Raw genomic sequence first — 21,141 nt, forward strand, 5'->3', positions numbered from 1 at the left:
TCTATGGTGCTGTCAGGTCCTTCCCAGCTTTGCATTCGGGAAAGGCTCCTGGCTGCACGCTGGAGTGATGAGAGTGGGCTGGGACAGGATACCCTGTGCCAGTGATGGTAGTTAGCACTTCGGCTCCACACTGTCCCTGACTGACCAGAACCACTGTGTCAGGGAAAGGGCCTGTCCTGGGAGGCACTGGGCCAGTGCTCCCCACAGTGCCTGGAGCCATCCTGTCATTCCCTGAGTGACTCACGAGCACATAAAGCCTTTTCCTGCTGCTGAGGCACTGGGGAAGCCTTGGTCAGCAGGATCACCGTGTGTGCTCCAGGATCAGCTGCTGACGGACAAGTCAGCACTGGACCGAGGCCCCATGAGTCGTGAGCTTTCATCCCCTGATCTGCTGACACAGGAGGCTCTCTGGAAACCCAGAGAGCTGTTGAAGGAAGCAGGAGCAAACACCTGAGCGAGGTGCTGGGGCCAGATGCAGGGCAGTGGTGTGGGCAAGCATCTCCTCTCCTGGCACCGTGGATGGGATTATGACAGGTTTAACAGTTAAATTCCCAGTGTTGGTAACTGTCGTTCTGTCGAAGTCTCTAATTCTGCTGTTTCCATGGAAATAGAATGATCTTGTGATTAAGATGTGAGGCTGAGGTGGCAGCTCTCTGGGCCCTCAGAGCTGCAGGCCCTCGTTTGCTCCCACGATTGTGCCTCTCTGTGAGAGGAGACACACGCCTGCCCTTACATGGCAGTCTGGGTTCCTGCCTTCAGAAAGGTGCCCAGAAGCCCTGCCTTGGCCCAAGGATCCTGGCAGAACCTCCTCAGGTGCTTCGAGCAATGGTATTGCTCGTTCTGTGTCGCTGAGTGGGCTGTCCTCTATGGAAACTGTGGGATCCGGAAGTGGGGGAGCTGGCTAATACGGTGTCAGGGATGGAGGTGACATCACCTGAGTCTGCTCCCCCGGGCTCCTCGTCATCGTCATCGGTCTCAGGCTGAAGTAGGAGTGATAAGTAGGTTGGGTGACTTGGGCACTAGAAGTGCTGATTTCTCTCCATGCTGTGGGAGAGCCGAGGGTGCTGGATCAGATCCGGAACTGGAAACCACAGATGGCTGGAGTTCAGCTTGAGAAGAGGAGGAGGAAGAGTTGTGATGGGACCCACTTTAATTCTGGCACCCTCCTGCACAGCGTGGTGGTGCCGAGGGGACATGGGGCTGGTGGGGCTCAGCAGGGCCTCTCCCTGCAGAGCTGCCCAGGGAAACTGGGCTCTGCAGAGCAGATCCATTCTCCATAGGCTGGGGAACTGGGGTGTGCAGCCCTCCTCTCCCAGGTCCCCAGGCTCTCTTATCTGGCTGAGTGGCCTTGGCATTTCTCCTGCTTCCCTGTCTCAGGTAATGCCTTGGAGGGAAATCTCGCAGTCACCGTGGTCACAGAACCCAGAACCTTAAAGCTCATCTAGTCCCACCCCCTGCCATAGGCAGGGACACCTTCCACTAGCCTTCCACCAAGCCTCATCCAACCTGGCCTTCAATGCCTCCAGGGGTGGGGCTGCCGCAGCTTCTCTGGGAAATGTTTTCATAGAGTTGTTGAGAATAACGCCAAGATTTTATCTGAGAAATGGTGGGACTGGAGATGCAGGAAACATTTGCTGGGCCCAAGCAGAGCCCACTTGGCAGATCAAGGTCTAGAGTGCTGGGCTCCGGCCTAGAGCTGGGAGGTTGATCAGCTCTTCAATCCCTCGCTCAAAGCTGGAAAAATGTACAGCTTCGGCCAAGCTGCTGTGTTTTTCCCCAGCCTGCTTTTGGGAAGCGTCTGAATTGCTTTTGCTGAAACTTCTATAAATACCATCCCGATGCAGTGAGCGAGCATGGAAAATGTCAGCGGGAATGTGGGTTTGGCAGCGCCGGGCCTCGCCGCCGCGGGGACGGTGTGACAGCCCCAGCCTCGGCGCTGCCGGCGGCTCGGCACGGCGTGTGCACACGGGGACAGGGGATAGGGGCGAGGGGCCCCCTCCTTGTGCTGCTGCCAGAGGGGCTCCAGGGGCTCCTCTGCCCCCTGCCCAGCCTGTGCTGCTGCCCCGCTCTGCTCCCAGGAAGCCGTTCCCCAGCCCAAAGCTGTGCCTTGTGTTTCTGTGGCCTCGCATGGAGCTTTTGTCCTTGGGTTTGGCTGATCGTCCTCTGAGTGTGTGTTTTCTGAGCGCCGCTGTGGCCCTGATGAGACATTTCACAGTGATGCTTTATGTGAAAAAAATCTCCTGGTTTGGACCTGCTTAATTGGATGTGATGTCCCCAAGTTCCTGCTTCGGAAGAAACAGTGAACAAATTGTTCCCTAGTGGCCTCCTCCTTTCTTCTCCCAGCATGGAGAACTTGATTCCCCCTCTGCCATCTTCCTTTCCAGGCTCCTTGTACATTACCTGCTCTATCTTGTCAGTCATCTCCTGCTCCTCTTAGTATCTGGTGACTGTGGGTCAGGACGAGAGTGTTGGGGTATTCCCCCTCTTGTTCTCCATTCTTTACCTGGTAATGGTTGGCATCCTCTTTGCTCTTTGATTGCTGCTGCGTAGTGAACTGATGTTCACAGAATCGTGGAATCATGGAATGGTTTGGGTTTGAAGAGACCTTAAAGCCCATCCAGTTCCGTCCCCCTTCCACTAGACCAGGTTGCTCCAAGCCCTGTCCAGCCTGGCTTTGAACATTTCCAGGAATGGGGTAGCCACAGCTTCTCTGGGAAATGTTTTCATAGAGTTGTTGAGAATAACCCCAGGATTTCATTCAAGTGCGGAGAGCTTGCAGCTTATTTTTGCAGATGTAAAATCAGAATTGTTTATTTCTGATGATTCCACGTCTCATCGGTCACCTGCTGTTCTGGCAGCTGGACACTTGGGATTTTAAGGTCCTTTTGCCACTCTTTCTCTTTGTTTCTGCTGCCTTGAGTAATGCTTTGAGCTGCTGGAGTTTCCTTGCTTTGTATTGTTCTCCCTGTGCCTGTCACACACCCCATAATTTTTCTGTACCTTCCTCCCCTGAAGTTGCAGGGCTGCAGACCATGGCTGCACTGTGGGAGCTGTGTGACCTGGCCACCAGGCAGGCAGAACTCCCCTGAAGCCCGAGCCTTGGTCTGGACACCACTGGCTCTGTCTCTTCTCCCAAGCTCTCCCCAGCCAGCTGCCTGTTCCCTGTGTGTCTGTGGCCAGGTCAGGTTCCCTGTTTGCCGGCCTTCTAGCAGCGCAGCATGGCAGAGCTTTGCAGCCACCTCCTCTCAAAGCAGAGTTCTCCCAGGGAGGGATGCCGTGGTCCTGGGGAACGCACCATGCTCCTGGGGCGCACACTGTGGTCCTGGGGTGCATGCCATGCTCCCTGCTGGCCCTCCTCCTGTAGTGGCTGCACTTGCTCCCTGGTTGCCCTTCCTCTGGCCTTGATGTCTCTGTGCTGTTCATTCCCACCTTCTCCCCAGCACAGCACAGAACCAGCTGCATCTCAGGAGCCCCACAGCCTTACCCGGGACTTGCTGCAGGCAATACGCAGGTGCCCCAGTTGTGCCGTGCATTTTGAGGTGAGCAGCAGCACGCAGTGGATGCTGGAGTTAGTGGGACTGGTGTCAGGGTGTTCCCAGTGGTACCGGTCTGGGCATCCCCAGGGAGGCTCGCAGCAGTGTCTCATCTCCAGCAAGGTCATCTCTGGGGAGCCATCCCAGCCCTTTCGGTACTGGATTGTCTGCAGATGGGGAAGGATGTTCCCTGTCCCTCACACGCCCCCATAATGCCCTGCAAATGTGGAGCAGCGATGCTGTTCCTGGGCAAGGTGTTTGGGTAATACTCACCCGTTGCCATTTAGGTTTGGAGGCTGGTGTTGCTAAAGCCAAAAAAACCAATAAAATGACGAGCTGCAGGACTTGGGAGAGAGAACCCGAATTTCAAATGCAGTGATTCCAAAGAATGTCATGTTTGTGCCCTAATCGCATAAAGCCCCGTTAATGAGGGAGGCTGTGCCAACCGCCAGCCTGGCACATGGAGCGGGTGGTGCATCTGAGCAGCAGGACTGGCGCAGAATTGATCCCAAACAGGGAAAGAGTTGGTGCTACAGAATGCAGACCAAGAGTGGAAGTGAGCAAAAGAGGTGGGACATGCATGGCCACTGGCATCCAGCTGGTCAGTGCCTATGGGGAATTGTGAGGTTTATTGGGAACAGGGGTGTTTTTAGCTGTGATGTCTGTCTGTACTGTCTGAAACATGGGGCGTGGGGAGCTGTGCAGTGTAAGCATCTCCATCCCTGCTTGGAGGGGTGGAATCCTTTCTCTGGAATGGTTGTTCAGTCCTGAACAGCAGCTGCCAGAGTCAGGTGTTTTCAGATTCCCAGCTTTGGGCAGCTGGCACCCCGAGCTGGCTGCAGAGCTCCCTGCGAGCTGGCTGTGAGAAGATGAGCAAGGTTGGAGTGGGCTGATGCTATGCCAGCCTTCAGCAGGATCTGTGGAGATGACTCAGGTATTTAGGATACAGTTAGGTTGATACTGATCCCTGAGAGAGCAGCAGAGTGCCTGACATAATCTGAATTGGGGGAGAATTAAAGGAGGGAAGTGGGTGCTGAGTTATGTAGTTTGATGGGATCTACTTTCCATGACATTGAGAACAGCTCCCGAGCAGTGGGATTAGTGAAAGGTGTTAATGATTAAATAATACATTGAGGCTTCTCTTTGGTATTTGGGTTAGTCCAGAGTGATCTCAGGAAGAAACTGGGAGAGTTAATGGTCAACATGAAATATGTGAAGTGGAGTAAGAACTGGGGCCCTCAGTGTGTAGCTGTGAACGCAAACTGAGCTGAAGCAGGTTTGGGGGGATTCCTGGGGACCCATCCTCTCCTGTGAGTATTTAGTGTCTGTATTGGGTCCTGGAAAAATCATCAGTGGTTCTCCCTGCCCAATCCAAGGTGGTGTGAGGCACTCAAAGCCACCCCCTTCTGCCCCAACCACATGGGAAGTTGGTTTTGAGGTCTCCCTTGTTGCTCTCTGTGGTCACATCAAGCAGGGGCCCCACTGGGACTCGGGCAGCCGGGACCCCTGGGACCCTGCTGGGCCTTGGCCTTGGAGGGAGACACGAGGTGAGGGTTGCTGAGGCCGAGGGTGTGAGCTGGGCAGCGACGCAGGGACTAGTCCCTCCTGAGACCCTGGAGTGAGACGTGGCACCCGTTCCGTTTGGGAGGATGAGCCTGCGCAGGCTGAGGTGTCTGTGGCTGCTGCAGGGAAGCCTTGGGGGATGGTGAGAACAGAGAACCAGGTGCAAGACCTGCACCCTCCATCCCACCTTCCGGCTGCGGCTTGTGGCTTCCAGTGTCTGGGTTTTTTTGCTGTCTGTGGTTGGTGGTTGGCCTCTGTGCAGCGGCCTCGGGGAGGAGCCCAAAACACTCAAAAGCTGAGTTAGACAGAGGTAGGCTCTCCAGGCCAGCGGGGTCTGTAAAGGTGGGCACTGCTGGAGATGGCTGGCATGGGGAGGCTGCTTCCAGCAGGGGCTGCTCCAGGGGTCAGAGCTGGGACCCTGGTGCCAAAGTGAGGGCAGGGGCAGGAGACATCAAACCCTTGGCCAGCCTGGAGCAGGGTCTTTGGCTCAGCATCCCTCAGGCTGGGGCTGCTTCCAGTTCTCTCCAGGACCTGGGGGCAGCATCTGAGGTATGAGTGGGTTCATTGAAATGGACAATCTTACCCACGGTGTTTGTTGTGGAGGTGAGTTCCACGTGCCAGGTGACATCTACTTCTTTAACATCCCAAGGTTGCTATTTCCTTCTCTAAGTCTATTCCTTGTAAGCATCCAAGTTCCACATAAGGTCTGGGGCCTGTCCACCATGAGGGAGCTGGAGAAGGTTGTTGGGGGCTGGAGCACTGCAGTGCCCCTGCTCCAGGTGGGATACAGAGGTATTACTAACACTGTTCTCACAACTGGCTCTTCTTGTTTGCGGCAAAACAATCTCTGCCTGTGTGTGCAGATGCTGTTAGTCACTGTGCTCGCCTCAGAGGATGACGAGGTGGAAGCAGCAGTAACACGGCGTTTGTTGAGGTGCTCAGGCCCACGTGAGCATCCTGTGTTGTTGTCAGCCTCAGTAGCTTTTTAGCTTGTGTTTTGAAAATAATTTCCTTTGCCTGCTCTGTTGTTCCTGAGCAGGTGCCTTTGGGAACAGGACGGAAGGATGGGATCTTTCCATGGCTTTAACTGTTTTGCACGTTTCCCAGGGAGGGAGGAGTGGTCTTGGGGAGCTTTGAGAAGCGCTGTTGGGACCATCCCTTTGGGATTCTGGACTGCTCCCCTTTCTGTGGAGCTTGATGGCTCTCCAATCGTACCTTTTGCTAGGATCAGCTCTTCCCAGAATTCTTGTGTTGTTGGTGTCTGTGATGTCCAGTCAACACAGGCCTGGCTTGGAGACCCAGGCTCCATCTGCTGCTGGGGTGGGTGGGAGCTTTGCTTGTGGATGCAGAAATGTCCTGTATCTGCTGGGCATGGGAATGTCACCACAGTGCAGTCGTGTCTGATGGGGCTCCATGGTCCAGCTAAAGGACAGCTCTGTCACCAGCCTTTGCAGGCTGCTGCGGGGTCTCTGCCTTTCTGTCAAGGCTGCAGGGATTTTCCAGCCTCCTCCATCTCCTGCCATGTTCTCCTCCTGCCCTTCATGTGGATTTTCATGTCCTCTGAGTCCCATTGCTGCACCATTCACTTCTTAGTTTCACCCCGTTGCTATTTTCCTTCTTTTGTTTGCTGATTTTGGAATAAACTGGAGGATTTTCACTGTTTAAGTGATGGTTATGGGAGAGATTTTAAAGCAAGGCTTCAGAACCTGAGGAGATCTTCTTTAGTCCTCTAACCAAATTTTCACCTGGCCTTTTGTCTTTGGATTTTAAAGTCCCAAGGAGATTTCACAATGTCTGGCCTAATCATGCGGATGCTGCTCATACCTGCATCACCAGTGAGGAGCTTGGGAACTGGGAACATCCTTGTGCCTGGAGACAGCCCTGTTCCATGGGAACATCTCTGTACCTGGAAACAGCCTGGGGCCTGGGGGCAGCCTGGTGCATGGCTGGCAGCATTCAGGGCCGCTCATGCCCTGCAGTGCAGGTACCAGACTGCCTGCTGATTTACTCAGGGTACTGGTATGGACGTCTCTGCACGCACAAGTGCCCGGAGGTAGCTTAAGGAGCAGAAGTGATTGCTGCTGCCTTGATCTAGTATTACACCCTGTAGGTAACATCCCAAAGCGTTATCTTCCGGGGCTTCCCTGAGGCACCAGGGTCTGGACCAGCTTAGGAAGCATCGTTCCTGCATCTGTCATCCCTCCCTGCAGTCTGTCTTCCCTGCATGCGACTTGCAGCTTGTGGGTGCAGGATCTGCAGCGTGGCCATCTCCACAGGGTCCATGGTGGGATGCTCTCTTGGAAAGGCTGGCAGCAATTTGGTGCTCAGCTTCTCTCCCTGGTGAACAAGAGCGTGGCCGTGCCCTGTTTGGGTGACATGGGCCTGACCTCACGTGTGTGGGAGGGAGGCGTTTGCTTCAGTGCTGCATCCCGGGGTGGGGGGAAGAAGGTGGCAATTTCCTCATCAGCAGCTCGAGGTTTGTGGCAGGACCTGAGCTGGGGGTGTGCAGTGTGGGAGGAGGGAGGGAGCTGGTGCTGGAGTTGGGATCTCCTGTGACTGTTACTTACTTCCCAGCCGGTATTAACTCTTTGCTGGTTTGGCCTGTTCCTCTTCTCCATGGAAACTGTAGGGAGCAACCTGCTTTGAGGCACCTCTCTCAGCAAGAGGCCCTGGAAAGTCAGTCAGCCTGTCAAGTGTCAAACCCAGGGGGGCTCTGTGCTGCGAAGTGGGCACGGGCACAGGGACAGGACAGCAGGACAGGGCATGAGGGTCCAGCTGGCAGGGAGGGTCTGTGGCAGAGCTTGGACCGGGAGCAGCGCCTCGTCTCTTCATCCTGAGACCCTGGGGATGTGCAGGGGCTGTGGGGTGGGCGGATGTTTGTCAGTGGCAAGCAGAAGGACATAGTCTCTTGCACCCAGGCTGGTTCAGGTGTTGTTGGGGTGCTTGGGGTGGCCAGAAAAGGTTACCACAGTGGAGGTGTGTGGTGTGCAGCGGTGCTGCGGTGGATGCCGAGCCTGAGGCAGGACTCTGCACGAATGTGTCTCTCTGCTCAGGGTCAGGGGACGCCTCTGTCTCCTTCTCCCTCCTGCTGTCTGGGCCGAGGATGTCTCTGGCTCCATCGTGGCCCCGTGGGGCCAGCAGGCAGGGCTGGCCGCCTCCGAGTGACGGTGCTGCTGACGCGCCGGCAGCGTGGGTTGTGACGTGGGGCTGCGGCGCTGCACCCCACGGCTGGGCCACCGAGCCTGCGCCCCCAGACGCTCCGGTTCGGCAGAGCCTCATCAGTATTCCTGGTGCGTGGCCGAGCCGGCTGGAGCCGCTTTGCAGAGCCCGGTAGCTCCAGCACGGTCCTGACAAAGCGCTTGGGGTCCTCCTGCGGCTGCGGGGGGGCTTGGCTGCCATCCCTGGCGCTGCACAGAGCCCTTCTGCTGCGCTGCTCCGGCTGGACGGCGTGTGCCGGGGCCCTGGCTGCCCCACGGCCTGGCACAGGTGCGGTGTTGTCACCTGTCCCGCACCCTGTCCTGACTTTGTCCCTGGAAGTGGTGCTTAGCCTGGTCCGCTGCCCCAGTCCCACCGCTGCACGGGCTGCAGGGCTCTTGGCCTCGGGCACTCGCAGCCCTGGCGCTGGCTGGTGCCTTCACGTGCTCGTGGGTCTGTTGCTGCCGTCTGCCCCCTGTGTGGGCACTGGGAACCATCGGGGCCATCCATGCTAGGAACCTCACCCCTCCCCTGGCTGCCGAGCCAATGCCGGTCCATCATCCGTGCTGGATGTGTGGGGCCCCCAGACTCGGGCCCCTCTGCAGTGACAACGCCTTTGAACCCAGGAGGGATGGTGAGTGCAGGTGTCCCATCCTCCCAGATGGGCATCTCCCTGGCAACAAAATCGCCCTAGCTGCAGATCTCTGGAGCAGCAATACTATTTGTGTCTGGGGGAGCACAGGGATACCGGTGCCAGTGGGTCTGGGAGAGCAGTGATACCAGTGTCACGGGCTCTAGGGAGCACGGTGGAACATTTGACCGTGGTTTAGATTCCTTTTCGTTTTCGGGGCTCCGCCCTGAATGTCACACCAGGGCCAAGCAGCACTGGAATGTTCCCTGGCTCTCAGACTCTTCCCATGCAGCTGTTGTTAAGCTTCTCATGGATTATATTAATTTCAGCCAGATGTTCATGGCCATAATGTTTGTACCATGCATGTGACTCAAAGAAGGGCTGGTAAGGGTCCAACTTGCTTCTGTCCCCACACACCTGCTCTGGGTCAGATTGCCAAAGCTCTGTTACTTCCCAGCTCTTGGAGATGCTTCTGCAGCCCTGCATAGCCTTGGGACTCCAGCCAAGCTGCTGCCCAGCTTGTGAGCAGGTGAGCTGTCACCTGTCATCTGCATTGGACATAGACACAGCTCCAGTCCAAGCCAGTATGGTTATGGTGTGAAATGCCAGAGAAGAGACACGTTAAAGGCATGTGGGGAGTTTCAGTGATTGCTCTCCTCAAACCCTGGTGTTTTCTGGTCTCGTTCTCAGAACAGTTCCTCCATCAGTGGAGGGGTGAGACAGCTGGATCTCATGTGTTGCCGAGACCGGCAGGGTTTGAACCTGTCCTGGGTTGGAAATTCCCAACCTGTGTGCAGGTGCTCTGCAGCTCTCAACACCAGGACTTGAATCTAAGGCTCCATCTTGGCCTATTTTAGACATTTTTCAGGATAATGTCAAGGGGATCATGTCAATATACGTATCAATGCACACAGCATGTGGAAACCTTTGCCACAAAACAGCCTAATTTGGTAAGAACAGTGTTATGCTGTTACTGTATTATGGACCAGTATCTTACTGAGATGCAGTAGGACAGGTGTTGTAGCTGTATTGTACCTGTACCTGTACCTGTACCTGTACCTGTACCTGTACCTGTACCTGTATTTATTGTCAGGCCCCTGGAGATTCCAGTTGAGTGTTGTGCCCAGGTTCTGACTCTGTATTTAAGAAAGGTGGAGACAAACTGCAGAGAATTGGGGATGCTTTAAAAACACAAATAGGTTTAAAAATATGATCCCTGGTAGGACAGGGAAGGGATGTCATCAGCTAAGGGGAGCGCTCCATGTTTTTTCTTAGGTTTAATCTGACTTTGGATGGAGTCGCAGGAGGAGGAAGAGCTGGAGCAGGAAGGAGGTCACAGGTTGGAGGGGGCTTGAGGAGGTGATAGTGCTGGGGGGTCTTGAGGAGGCTGTAGGGATGGGTCAGACAGACCCTGTCGGGGTGATCCAGCATGTCCAGTCCTGCCTCAGTGGGCAGCACAAGGTGCATCATCTCTCTAGCAGACAGTCTGTGATTCAGCGACACCTCACAGCCAGAACCTGCCAGAATATTTTAAAAAGCTGAGACTCATGTGGAAGGGGAACCATCTGGTGCTGCTGGAGTATGTGTTAAACCCAGGATTTGGAAAGAGATGGATATAGACGGTCCCGTCTCCCTACAGGAAGAACTTTCCATCCCTGGGAGCACAGAGCTGTGCCAGGCGTGGTGGAAAGGAGCTTGTGAGGGTCCTGACCTGGTTCCCTGCCCAGAGCCAGGTACCTGTGCCTGAGGTACCCCTGAGAGGCCGGCTCTGACAGCCCGGTCCCCGCAGCCAGGCCTGTCTGGTGTTCAGGACTTTGGAAGACATTCCCTTGTAATTGCTTCCTGCAGAATTCCTCATTCTGGCTGCAGTGCGGCTGCTGCGGGAGACGGGATGGCAGATGCTGTGCGTGCGGGTCGGATCCAGTCTGGCGGTTCGCGTGTTCCTGTGACCTTGGCACAGATGGCAGAGCTGCAGCCTGGCGGGTTGGCAGGCGCCTTCTGCTCAGTCCCAGGCACAGGTGCCCGTTGTCTTGGGAGGGAGGGGAGTGGGATATGTCCATGGTCTGGACATGGCCATGGCGTGGGGAGTGGCGGCTCTGAGCTACAGCTCGGTGCGTTTGGCAGCGGGTACCAGGGAGGGAACTGCTGGCCCAGGGCTGGTGCTGACAGCTGTGAACACCTGAGGGAAGAGCAGGACGTGAAGCCCCAGGAGAGGCTCTGGGTGGGACCTCTGCTCCTGCGTGCCGTGATGGGGTCTGTGATACTGACAGGGATGGGAGGGGAGGTGGATGGTGGGACCTGTGGGCTTAGGAGAGGAGGGAGAAGGGAGAAGAGAGAAGGGAGAAGGGAGAAGAGAGAAGGGAGAAGGGAGAAGGGAGAAGGGAGAAGGAAGGGGCTTGGCCGAGGCCCTGGCTGTGCAGTAGGGAGCGGAAGAGCTCTAGGTGGGGTTTGGCTGTGTCTGAGGCCTGGGTGCATCCAGGAACCTGGAGCGGTAGGATGAGGCCTGCTGTGGAGGAGGATGAGGGCTCGAAGAGAAGGCACAGTCCAAGAAAGTGATACAAGTTTGGAAGAGTCAAGGCAGTGGAGTCAAAGACTCCTCTGTAAGGAGGGGGAAAGGGAGGTGCTTGATGTTAAGGTGTTCCCTGGAGAGGCCTGGAGAAGCAGAAGACCTGGGATGGCTCAGCAGACAGGGCTTTCAGTAAGGTAAAAATAGTTTAAGGGGGAGTCAGGCATCTTTTTTTTTTTTTTTTTTCCTTCCCAGAGGGAGCACAGATCATACTTGCAATGTGAAGGAGCAAAACCGGGGAGAGGGAAAAGGTGTGGAGGAAAAAGGAGGAGGAGAAGGAGGAGTGCCCTGGGGTGATGCTGGAGACAGGAACTGCAGGCAGCAATGGGGATGCAGGGGAAGAAGTGGAGAAGGTACCACAGTCAGGACTCCAGTGGCCGAGGAGTGTCAGTGCTTGGGGATGGTGCGTTTGGTCAAAGGAAATGACTCCCCTGGAACTAGACAGGAGTGAAGCTCTGGCTGAGGTGGTCACACTTAACCTGGTGCCTTCTGCTTCGGCCTCGGGTGGGCTCTGGAAGTCGGTGCTCCTGTGGGTCTGTGCTCCGGGGTGTGGGTGCTCCGGGCTGCCCGGACCCCTGGGCTCAATACTGACGGTTTTCACGTGTCCCCGAGCACAGGGAGCTGTTGGGCATCACGCAGCTGCTGGGGGTTCGCTGCCCCATCACAGCTTTGGGAAAGGCGAGAAGGCAGAAGGTAGCTGGATGTGGTGCGGGGCCGGTGCGGCCGGGGCCGGGGGTCTGGGGTGCCCAGAGTGGGGGGTCCTGGCAGGAGAGGGGAAGCTCCGGGCCGGGCCGAGGGGCGTGCGGCGGGACTGCGGCCGGGGAGGGCAGCGGGGGGTGCGGGGATGCCGCACCGGGCGGGCCGGGCCGGGGCCGCCGAAGGGGCGCACCGTGCGCTCCCGGTGCCGCTGCCGGAGCCGGTCCCGCCGGGATCGCGGTGTCGCTGCCGGTGTCACGGGCAGCGGCGGCGAGCGGGGGCGCAGCGCCCCCTGGCGGACACGGCCGGCCCCGCGCCGCTCCGGGGCCCCCATTGCCGGCCCGGCCCGGCGGTCGGTACCTGACAGGGTCCGGGCCGGTTCTGGCCCCGGCGAACGCCCCGGCGGGGCTCGGGAAGGTTCTGGTACCGGCGCTCGGCGCCGTCTCGGCGGGGTCCGGGCCGGTTCTGGTCCCGGTGAGCTCCACGGCGAGGTCCGGGCGGCCGGGCAGCGCCGCGCCGCTCCCTGGCGCGGGCTCCGCCGCGGGCACCGAGCTCGGCCGAGCGGCGACAGGGACCGGCGCCCCTCTGCCCCGGGGCCCCGCTCCGGGACGGCGCCGCCGCCGCCCGTTCCCCGGACTCGGTGCCGTCGGTGCCCGCGGAGGGCGCGGCGGGCGGGGCGGCCCCGGCCCCGGCCCCCGCCCCATCCCCATCGCGGCCCCGGCCCGTTCCGGGGCGGGCCGGCCCAGCCCCGCGCTGGCGGCGCCGAGCACGGCCCGGACATGCGGGCGCGTCGCGGGAGCCCCGCGCCGGCGGCGGAGAGCGGCGGGCGCGGGGCCATGGGGCAGCCCGGGCGCTGACCATGGCCGAAGGCTGGCGCTGGGCCGGGCCGGGCCGGGGCGCCCCGCGGACGAGCCCCCGCCGCGCCGTCAGCGTCTGCGAGTCGCTGGACCTGCAGGGCGTCCCCGCCGTCCAGGCCGCTCTGGGCGCCGCGCAGCAGCAGCGGCGGCGGCCCAAGAGCTTCTGCGCGGCGGGGAACGGGCTGCCCGGGGCGCTGCTGCCGCCGCCGCCCCCCGCCCGCGCCCGCGGCGGCCTCCTGGACCTGCTCCGGCTGCGCTCGCCCCGCAGGCAGAGCCCCGAAGGAGACGGCGACGGCCCCGATGAGGCGCAGCGCCCGCGCCCCAGCAGCATGACCTTCCTGCCCGCCGCCCGGCCGCCGCACCCCGCCGAGAGCCCCGGCTTCCTCCGGGGGGGCTCCCTGTGGGGCAGCCGCCGCTGGAACCTCTTCGGGGGCAGCAGCTGGAGCGGCTCCAGCCCCAGGAAGAACTTCAGCTCCCTGCGGAAAAGCTTCAGTTTCCGTCTGCGCCGGGGCCACGAGCTGCGGCGGTCCGAGTCCGGGGGGCTCCTGCGCCCCACGCGCCTCCGCACCAAGAGCGAGGGTGATGCCAGCTCCCTGCACACCTGCCCCAGCAAGCGGGACCTGCTGTACCCGGAGCTGACCAGGGCCGGGGGCCGGCTGCACCCCGACCCCGTGCAGACGGGGGGACTGTGGAAACTCCTCACGAGCCGCTTCCGAAGGCGAGAGCGTGGCAGCGTGTGCCCCAAGGATCCCCATGGCGGTGTTGAGCCTGTCCTGGGTGGGGGTCCTCTGCGGGCTCTGGGTAAGTAAGCGCAGGAGCAGTGCTGGGAGGCCCTGCAGGGATGAGTGGCTGTGGCCTCTCCCAGCTGAGGTTCTGGGCTGTCCACTGGTGCCTGGTTCTGTCCCAGTGCTCTGCAGGGTTTGCACTGGGCTGCAGTAAGGTCGTGTGAACATTCACAGGGTCGTGTCATACTCTGGTGCCCTGGGCGCTGCCATCGTCAATGATGCTGGAGCAGCCATGGTGTGGCTGCTTGGGAGGATGTGCTCCGGGGTCTGGTTCCCTTGTTGGCCACACACCTGGGAGTCAAGTACGCATGTCACATGTCCTGCTTGTCCTGGTGGTGTCCCATCAAGGGCAGGGTGGGCGCAGCCTTCCTGCCCTTGCCCCACAACATTGGCAGAACGGGGAGAAGCGTGCTGTTGGTGGGCTCCCAGGCAAGGGGGACAGTTTGGGAGGTTTCCAGAGCAGAGGCGTGGAGCAGCAGAGGGGGTTGGGGAGCCCAGAAATGTGCCTGCATCCCCCTCTTGTGAGCGACTCCCTGGTGCCAGGCCTCGCCTGGGGGATGCTCAGCCCCAGCCACTCCTGCCAAGGTCCCTTGAGCAGAGACCACGCGTTTGGGAGCACAGGAACCCTCACCGGGTATGGGGTAGCCTGCAGAGAGCAGGTGTGGCATTACCAGTGATGGGACAGGGGGACAGGACCCTCACAGGGCTGGGCATTCACTGGGCACTGGCAGCTGAAGCGGCTCTCGGGTGTTCAACTGATGTTGGTGGGGAGTTCTCTGGCACCAGGGCTTTGTGGGGCCTCAGCTGGGGCTGTGCTGGTCGTGCCTCTGTGCCCTGTCTGCTTCCAGGGCCTGTGGAAGGAGCCGCAGGCAAACCCTGTGGCCTGGCAGGGGCGTGAGGCGACAGCAGCATCCACAGCTTTTTAAGGCATGGAACGCATGGAGCTGGGGGCTGGGCCAAGCCCTGCTTCCCGCTCCCGGGGGGCCTTGCTGGGTTCCGTGGCTCTGCTCTGGATCTGGGTGTTGTGGAGGCAGTTCTTGACTTACATGCCAGAGGGATGTCTTAGGGCTGGCGGGCTCTCCGGGGAATCCACGTGCTCCCGAGGAACCTGGCTGCTCCGGAGGCAGCGGCTGTCCAGGGCAGCATCACGCCTGGACGTTCCCCGGCGTGCTGGGCCACAGAGATCAGCACAGCAGCAGCTCTGCAGCTGCCCAGGGAGCTCACGGGGCTCCATCCTCTAGCCCCCTCTGTCCCTCGGGCTCGCTGTGCTCCAGGGGAAGGTTCTGGAGGCTCCGATGGTTGCGGGGCTGCCCATGCACCACGAGGCAAAGGGCCGGGATGCTGCTGCGCTCCGGGGGTTCCGGTGCTGGCAGGGCGGCCCGGGCTGTGTGCCGCTGCCGGCTGGGTGGCGGGAGGTTCCCAGGAGAGGGGAGGCTGCGCTCATGGCTGGGGAATGTGGGTGTATGCGGGCAGGGAGGGCCGGGCCCTGCCCCTGAAGCGGGGGGCCTGTTCCTGCTTGCCGCTTCCAGTGGGAGCTGCGCCAGCAGCAGCCGCATTCCCAGAGAAACAGCCGAGGTTGAGCACTTGGTTGGCGTCCTTGCCTCTCACCTGGCTCCTCCATCAGGCAGGTAGGAGCTCCCTTTGGATCCATCTTTGGGAGATCCTGCTGAGGCTTCTGTGGGAAGTGGTGTGGGTGGCTTGGGGTCCCTGCAGCAGTGACCAGCCAGCTCATGCGGGACCACTTCTTGTTGCAGGGATTAGTGTTTGCCACCGTGGCTCGTGCTGGAGGCAGAGACTCAGGTATTGACCTCTCCAGGCTGCCACCGGCGCTGAGGCTCCTGGCAGGAGCCCCTGGTGCTGCGGAGCTCACACTGGGTTTAGTCACACTCAGAACACCATTCATTACCTGCCTGGTACCTGCACAGTCTCTGTACTCCCCAACCCCATGCCCTCCTGGGGATGGTGAGGTGTGAAAAGGCAGTGGTGAAGTCTGCACAGCAGCATAGCTGCTGCTTGTCCTCTCTTGTGCCCCATCTCCCCTTGTCTCTCTGCTCAGTATTGGTCTATGGTTTCCTCGGGTGGGAGCTGTGGGTCTGTGAGCCAGGGCCAGAGGGGCACAGCCTTAGTGCTGCTCGGGAGGTCTCTGCCCCATTCCTGTTCCTTGCAGGCCCATGGTGTTCCAAACACCCGCTTGACAACCACAGACTTTGATGCTCTGTGTGGGCGCTGCCCACCTTGCCCTGGGAACGCTGCTGGTGCAGCCCCGACTTGCCCTCCTGGGGGGTGCAGCTGCAGCTGTGGTTATCAGCACTTGGAAACGCTGGATGTAGGAGTCCCGGCAGAGAGCCAAGCCAGCACCCTCTCTGTTTCCAGAACCTGGAGTGGTTTGTTTACAGCACGCTGTGATACCCACCCAGCACCACGGTCTGCATCCAGACATACCCACAAAAGCCAGGGGGATGCTCCAAGTGCTGCTCCCAGCCCTGGAGGGATTCGGCTGGGATGGAGCGCACGGAGAGGTGATGGGGGATTTCAGGCTTTGTTACCCCAAAAAGACGTCAAGAGCTGATCCTTGTGTAATGGGCAAGGGAGGGCAACAACCCTTGGGACTGGAGAGCAAAGTCAACACAGAGTCCAGCCAGCTTGGACTGAACCAGGTGATCGTGGTCAGTGGTTCGGAGCATTTCTGGGTATCCAGGTGTTGGCTGGTGCCATTCCAGAGAGGCTCTCTAATGGGTATGGTCTTGGGAAAACTGGACTGTTTTGGAATTGGAGTGGTCTCTGTGCATGAAGGGGCTGTGTGATGGGTACAGCATCTCTGCTGGCTCAGGAAGCATTCTTCATCTGAGGGAAGAGCACAGAGCTGTCAGGGAGGTTTAGGTTGGACATCAGGAAAGAGTTCTTCCCCCAGAGGGTGGTTGGGCGCTGAACAGGCTCCTTGGGGAGTGGCCATCGCCCCAAGGCTGCCAGAGCTCAAGGAGCATTTGGACAGTGTTCTCAGGCACAAGGTAGGATTGTTGGGGTGTCCGTGCGGGGACAGGGGTGAGACTTAATGATCCTTGTGGATTTCTTCCAGCTCAGGATATTCCATGATTCTGTAATCACAGCTGTGTCCCCTCTCCCAGAGGGATGCCCTGCTTTTTGAGGTTCTTTAAGGTGCCTCCCTTCACTCTCGTGTGGGGAGTACTGATGTGCAGGGCATGTGAGGGAAGGCTTCTGAGAGAAGACAGGAGCTGTTTTCTCAGGGATTGGGTGAAGTTTGCATAGTGAGTTGGGTAGGTCATGATAAATATCACCTCGTGTTGGTACTTGCCTTGGTTGAGCTGGGAGTGTTGGTGAGAGGCAGAGGTGTCATGGTGGGGTTAGAGATGCCTCAGATGCTGGGGCCAGTCTGGTGTCCGCATATGAGAAAAACTTGAGGGTTCTGGAAGGTGTCAGGGAGGGAGCTGTTGGGACAATATTCTGGAGGGCTCAGTTCTTAGGACGAGGTCAGAGGATGTGCGGTGGGTTCAGAGATGTCTGACTGCAGTCACAGGCAGCCTTAGGGAGGGGGAACCCTGTGCCTTCAGTGTTCACCTGCCAGCACTCCTGGGGTTGCACACACAGCTGGAGCTGAGGTCAGGCACGTCGGGAACAGGTTTTTGCTGGTGAGGTAGATGCCCATGGAGTGCTGTGATGGGAGGTTGAGTTACCTGTCTTTCCATGTCACTCTCTGCTGGGTTTTCCCTATCCCACCATCACGGCAGGGTTTGCTCTGGGTCTTTGGGTGTTTGGATGGGGGCTGGAGAGCAGCAGGTGCCAGGAGGTTGAAATGCCTGGATCTTCCAGAGTCTGCACTGACCTCAGAGCACAGTGACACCAGCTGCTGCCACCTGTGGCATGAAAGGGTGGCAGCTCCTGAGTGTGTCCTTTCCCAGAGAGACACAACACTGTCTCCTTCTGTTGCTGCAGAGCGTTTAAAGCTCTGCTGAGATAATCCTTGCCAAGGTGGTGTCCTGCAGTGGGTTCCTGTGCCGGCTCAGTGCTGACTAGAACGCTGGCTATGCCTCTGCTGGTCCTTGACCTGGAGAAATCTCCCTCCTGCCAGCATTGCCGGGGTAGAGGCTTTATCAGCCTGGCCTGGAAGGGGTGGCTGTGCCCAGGAAGGGTGGCTGTGCCCAGGCACGCCGCCTCTGCCTCCCTTTGATCTGTGTGTGTGGTCAGGTGGGTCCGTCTGTGTGGCCGCAGTGGTGGCCACAAGTGGCCTCGGTTTGTGTGGCCTCTGCTGTGTTTGTGCAGCCTCTGACCTGGTTTCAAGGCTGAGTTTAGTGTCCAGGGTTGCAGTGTCCAGGGGAGTTCCACCATGGCTTGGATAATGAGTTGGTTAATTATTAGTTGCTGTGTGGGGAGACCAGATGTGTCTGGCACTGGCGCTTCTGGAGCACAGGGTAGCTGAACCTGCTGCGCATCATCCCGTGGAGCGAGCAGCTGGGGTGAGGAGGTGAATTTGGCTGGCCAGCCCCTTTCTCCTCCCAGCCTCTGTGTGGCATGTTGGTGCTGGGAGCTGTGGGTCCGTGGCTGAACGCCCTCCAAGCTGTCTTCAGGGCACAGTGTCTGAGCTCTGTGATAGAGGGTGCTGATCCTGCCTCCTCTATGCACGGCGCTGCTGTCCCACAGCAGTGGGTCTGTAGGTCCTGAAGGAGTCCAGGATGACCAACTGACCAAGGGACGTCAGCTACAGAGTGCCTTCTTTATGTCCCTGCCCGCTCTTCTGCATGGCAGGGGCTCTGCCCCCCCCACCTGCCAGCTTTCCACCTTCTGCAGTAGAGCTGCCTGTGCCAGGAAACCTCCTTCAACAGAAGCTTCTGGGGAGTCACAGAATTGTGCTGAGTCTCCTTTTCCCAGGCCAGTCTGGACTGATCTCCTCTTGTATAGTTGCGTCGTGTACCCAAGGGTGCTGTTGGGCTGTGCTGAAGCTCTTGGTGTGACAGTGGTTCCCTGAGCCACTGCTTTGGCTTTGGAGGTCAGGTACACCTGGGGAAGGTGTTGAACTGCAGCACGCACAGCCTGCTGCCCTCTCTGTGGTTAGGTAACAAGGAGAAGATGCAGGAAGGGTGACCAGGTATATTTTAATCTGGAATTGCAGGGGATGCAGCCAGTCCAGCAGTAAAGCTGTCCGGTAAATCATGACTCCCTGATGCTGTATGAACCTCGTTTCTCAGTGGGAGATCCGTCCCTGGAGGTGTCTCCTGCTGGAGGCAGTTCCTGCTGAATGAGCTGGCACCAGGCTGAGGGAGGGTGCTCTGCTCACTGCCTGCCTGGATTTCGGGCGGTGCCTCAGCCTGGTGGGGCTCCTGGTGGCTCGCTGTGTGCTTCCACGTGGCTACAGCTTCACCCAGGAGACGATGGGCATCTTGTGCCTGATCCAGGGGAGCAGTGCCTGAGGGCTGGGCACCCCTGCACCCCTCCGGCTCAGCATGGGGCTGGGGACGGTCTGGAGGCCCGGAGGGAAATGGGGAAGGTCTGGCAGCTGCAGAGGGAATGGTGCTGTTTGAGGGGGGCCCAAGTCAGTCTGCTGCTGTGGATTTGAACCTTTCCTGCTGCTCTGGTGTGCAATAGCTGCAGCGGCACAGGGTGTATGATGTCACACTGATGGGATTTGTAGCCGTGAGTGCAGGGACTGGCCACATTCTGCATTTTGACAACCAAGGATGAACACTTGTATGGACAGAGCTGACGTCTAGGTCCTGTCCCTGGTTTCCAGCAGCCAGCTGCTTGGTTTGTGGTTGTTTTGGGTTGAGAAGCTGCTCGTGAGCTGCCCTTTGGCAGCTCCGAGGGTGTGATCCGTGCCTGCCCGCACATACTGCTGCGGGAGCTGATGGCGGAGGAGGGAAGCAAGTGTGAGAAATCGGGGGGAGGAGGCTCCATCCTGGGGGTGTCTGAGACCTGGGTGGCAGAGCTGTCCCTGCCAGCGTGGGTGCAGGCGGCTGTGGGGCACAGGGCCCAGGTGATGTGAGGGACGTCTTCGGGTCTGTGGATGGCTCATCTGCACAGATGTGGGTCCCCCAGCTGTGGGGCTGGTGTGTGTGTCCCTTGTGTGGTGAGAGAAGGGTGATTGGCACGTCCTGGGGCAGAGCAGGGGGTGTAAAAGGGACCAGGGGACACTTACAGTGACAGACTATCAGTCACGCAGTTGTGGCATTGACCCCAGCCTGACACGTGGAAGTGGATTGTGCTCCAGGCCCTCAGGCCTTCCCTGACTGGCAGATAGTCACAGAATCACAGAATCATTGAGGCTGGAAAACCTCTCAGACCATCCAGTCCAGCCATTCCCTCAGCAGTGCCATGGCCACCCCCAACCCATGTCCCCAGGTGCCACATCCACGTGCCTTTTAAACCCCTCCAGGCATGGTGACCCCACCGCTGCCCTGGGCCAGGGCTGGACAGCTGATTCAGGGAAGAAATATTCTCAGTATCAAACCTAAACCTCCCCTGACATCTTGAGGCCATTTCCTCTTGTCCTATCAAGTCTTGATGGCCTAGAGTACCTTGTCCAGGTGGTAGGAGGGAAGCTTCCCTCATGCCACACGGTGCAGGCAGAGGACACAAGCCTGCTCCGGAGTGTGGACATGCACAGCCTCTGCCTGCCAGGCACTGCCCTCTTCATCCTTAATCACTCTGTGCAGGAGGAAACTGCCTCCCACTCAGCTAATGAGGCAGAGAGAGGCTGGGGGAGCTGTGGAAGTGCTGCTCCAGACAGGTGTTCAGAGTCGTGGTGGGATGGCCCCCTGAGCAAGAGGTGTGTCTGTTCACTGAGGTATTCCTCAGTTGAGGAGTTGGTGTGTACAGGTCTGGCCCAGGGTGGCAGGGGCACACAAGGTCTTCTGCTCCTGACATTTGTGACTTTGGCTCCAGAAGGGGGCTCAGAGGAGCCATGCTTCTCCACGATCTGCATCCCAGTAACTCCCAGGTGATTGTGACGGAGGGGAGAGTCCGGCTGTGCGGTGTGAGGTGGTGCTCGCACCCTGGCATGGTGCTGTGTGGAGACAGTGTGGGTGCAGGCAGTGTGCTGGGCTGTGCTGGGACCCCTGGGCTGTGCTGGGACCCCAGGGCTGTGCTGGGACCCCTGGGCTGTGCTGTGACCCCTGGGCTGTGCTGTGACCCCAGGGTTGTTCCAGGACCCCTGGGGTGTTCCAGGACTCCCAGGCTGTCAGTACCACATGTTCTGGGTGGGTCACCAGCACCCCTGGGTGGGCTGGGCTGCCATTCTGGCCTGGCAGATGCTGGAGCAGACGTGCAGGTGTGCCTGGTGCTCGGGTAAGCTGTGCTCGTGGGA

The 21,141-nt window shown here is 59.1% G+C and overlaps 1 protein-coding gene across 3 annotated transcripts in view; it reads left to right on the forward strand.

The window, feature by feature from the left end:
- The window catches only part of AGAP3 (ArfGAP with GTPase domain, ankyrin repeat and PH domain 3), a 109,368-nt gene that overhangs the window by 16,648 nt on the left and 71,579 nt on the right, over positions 1-21,141 (forward strand). Inside the window, exon 1 of one of the 3 annotated variants that reach the window (XM_040065846.2) lies at positions 13,371-13,842. The exons of the other annotated variants lie outside the window; for them this stretch is intronic. Within the exon in view, the coding sequence (XP_039921780.1) occupies positions 13,371-13,842 (472 nt within the window). Of the gene's footprint in view, positions 1-13,370; positions 13,843-21,141 lie in introns of those variants that run through there. 3 annotated transcript variants of the gene reach the window in all.

Source organism: Hirundo rustica, chromosome 1, assembly GCF_015227805.2.
Source record: "Hirundo rustica isolate bHirRus1 chromosome 1, bHirRus1.pri.v3, whole genome shotgun sequence".
Lineage (NCBI taxonomy): Eukaryota > Metazoa > Chordata > Aves > Passeriformes > Hirundinidae > Hirundo > Hirundo rustica.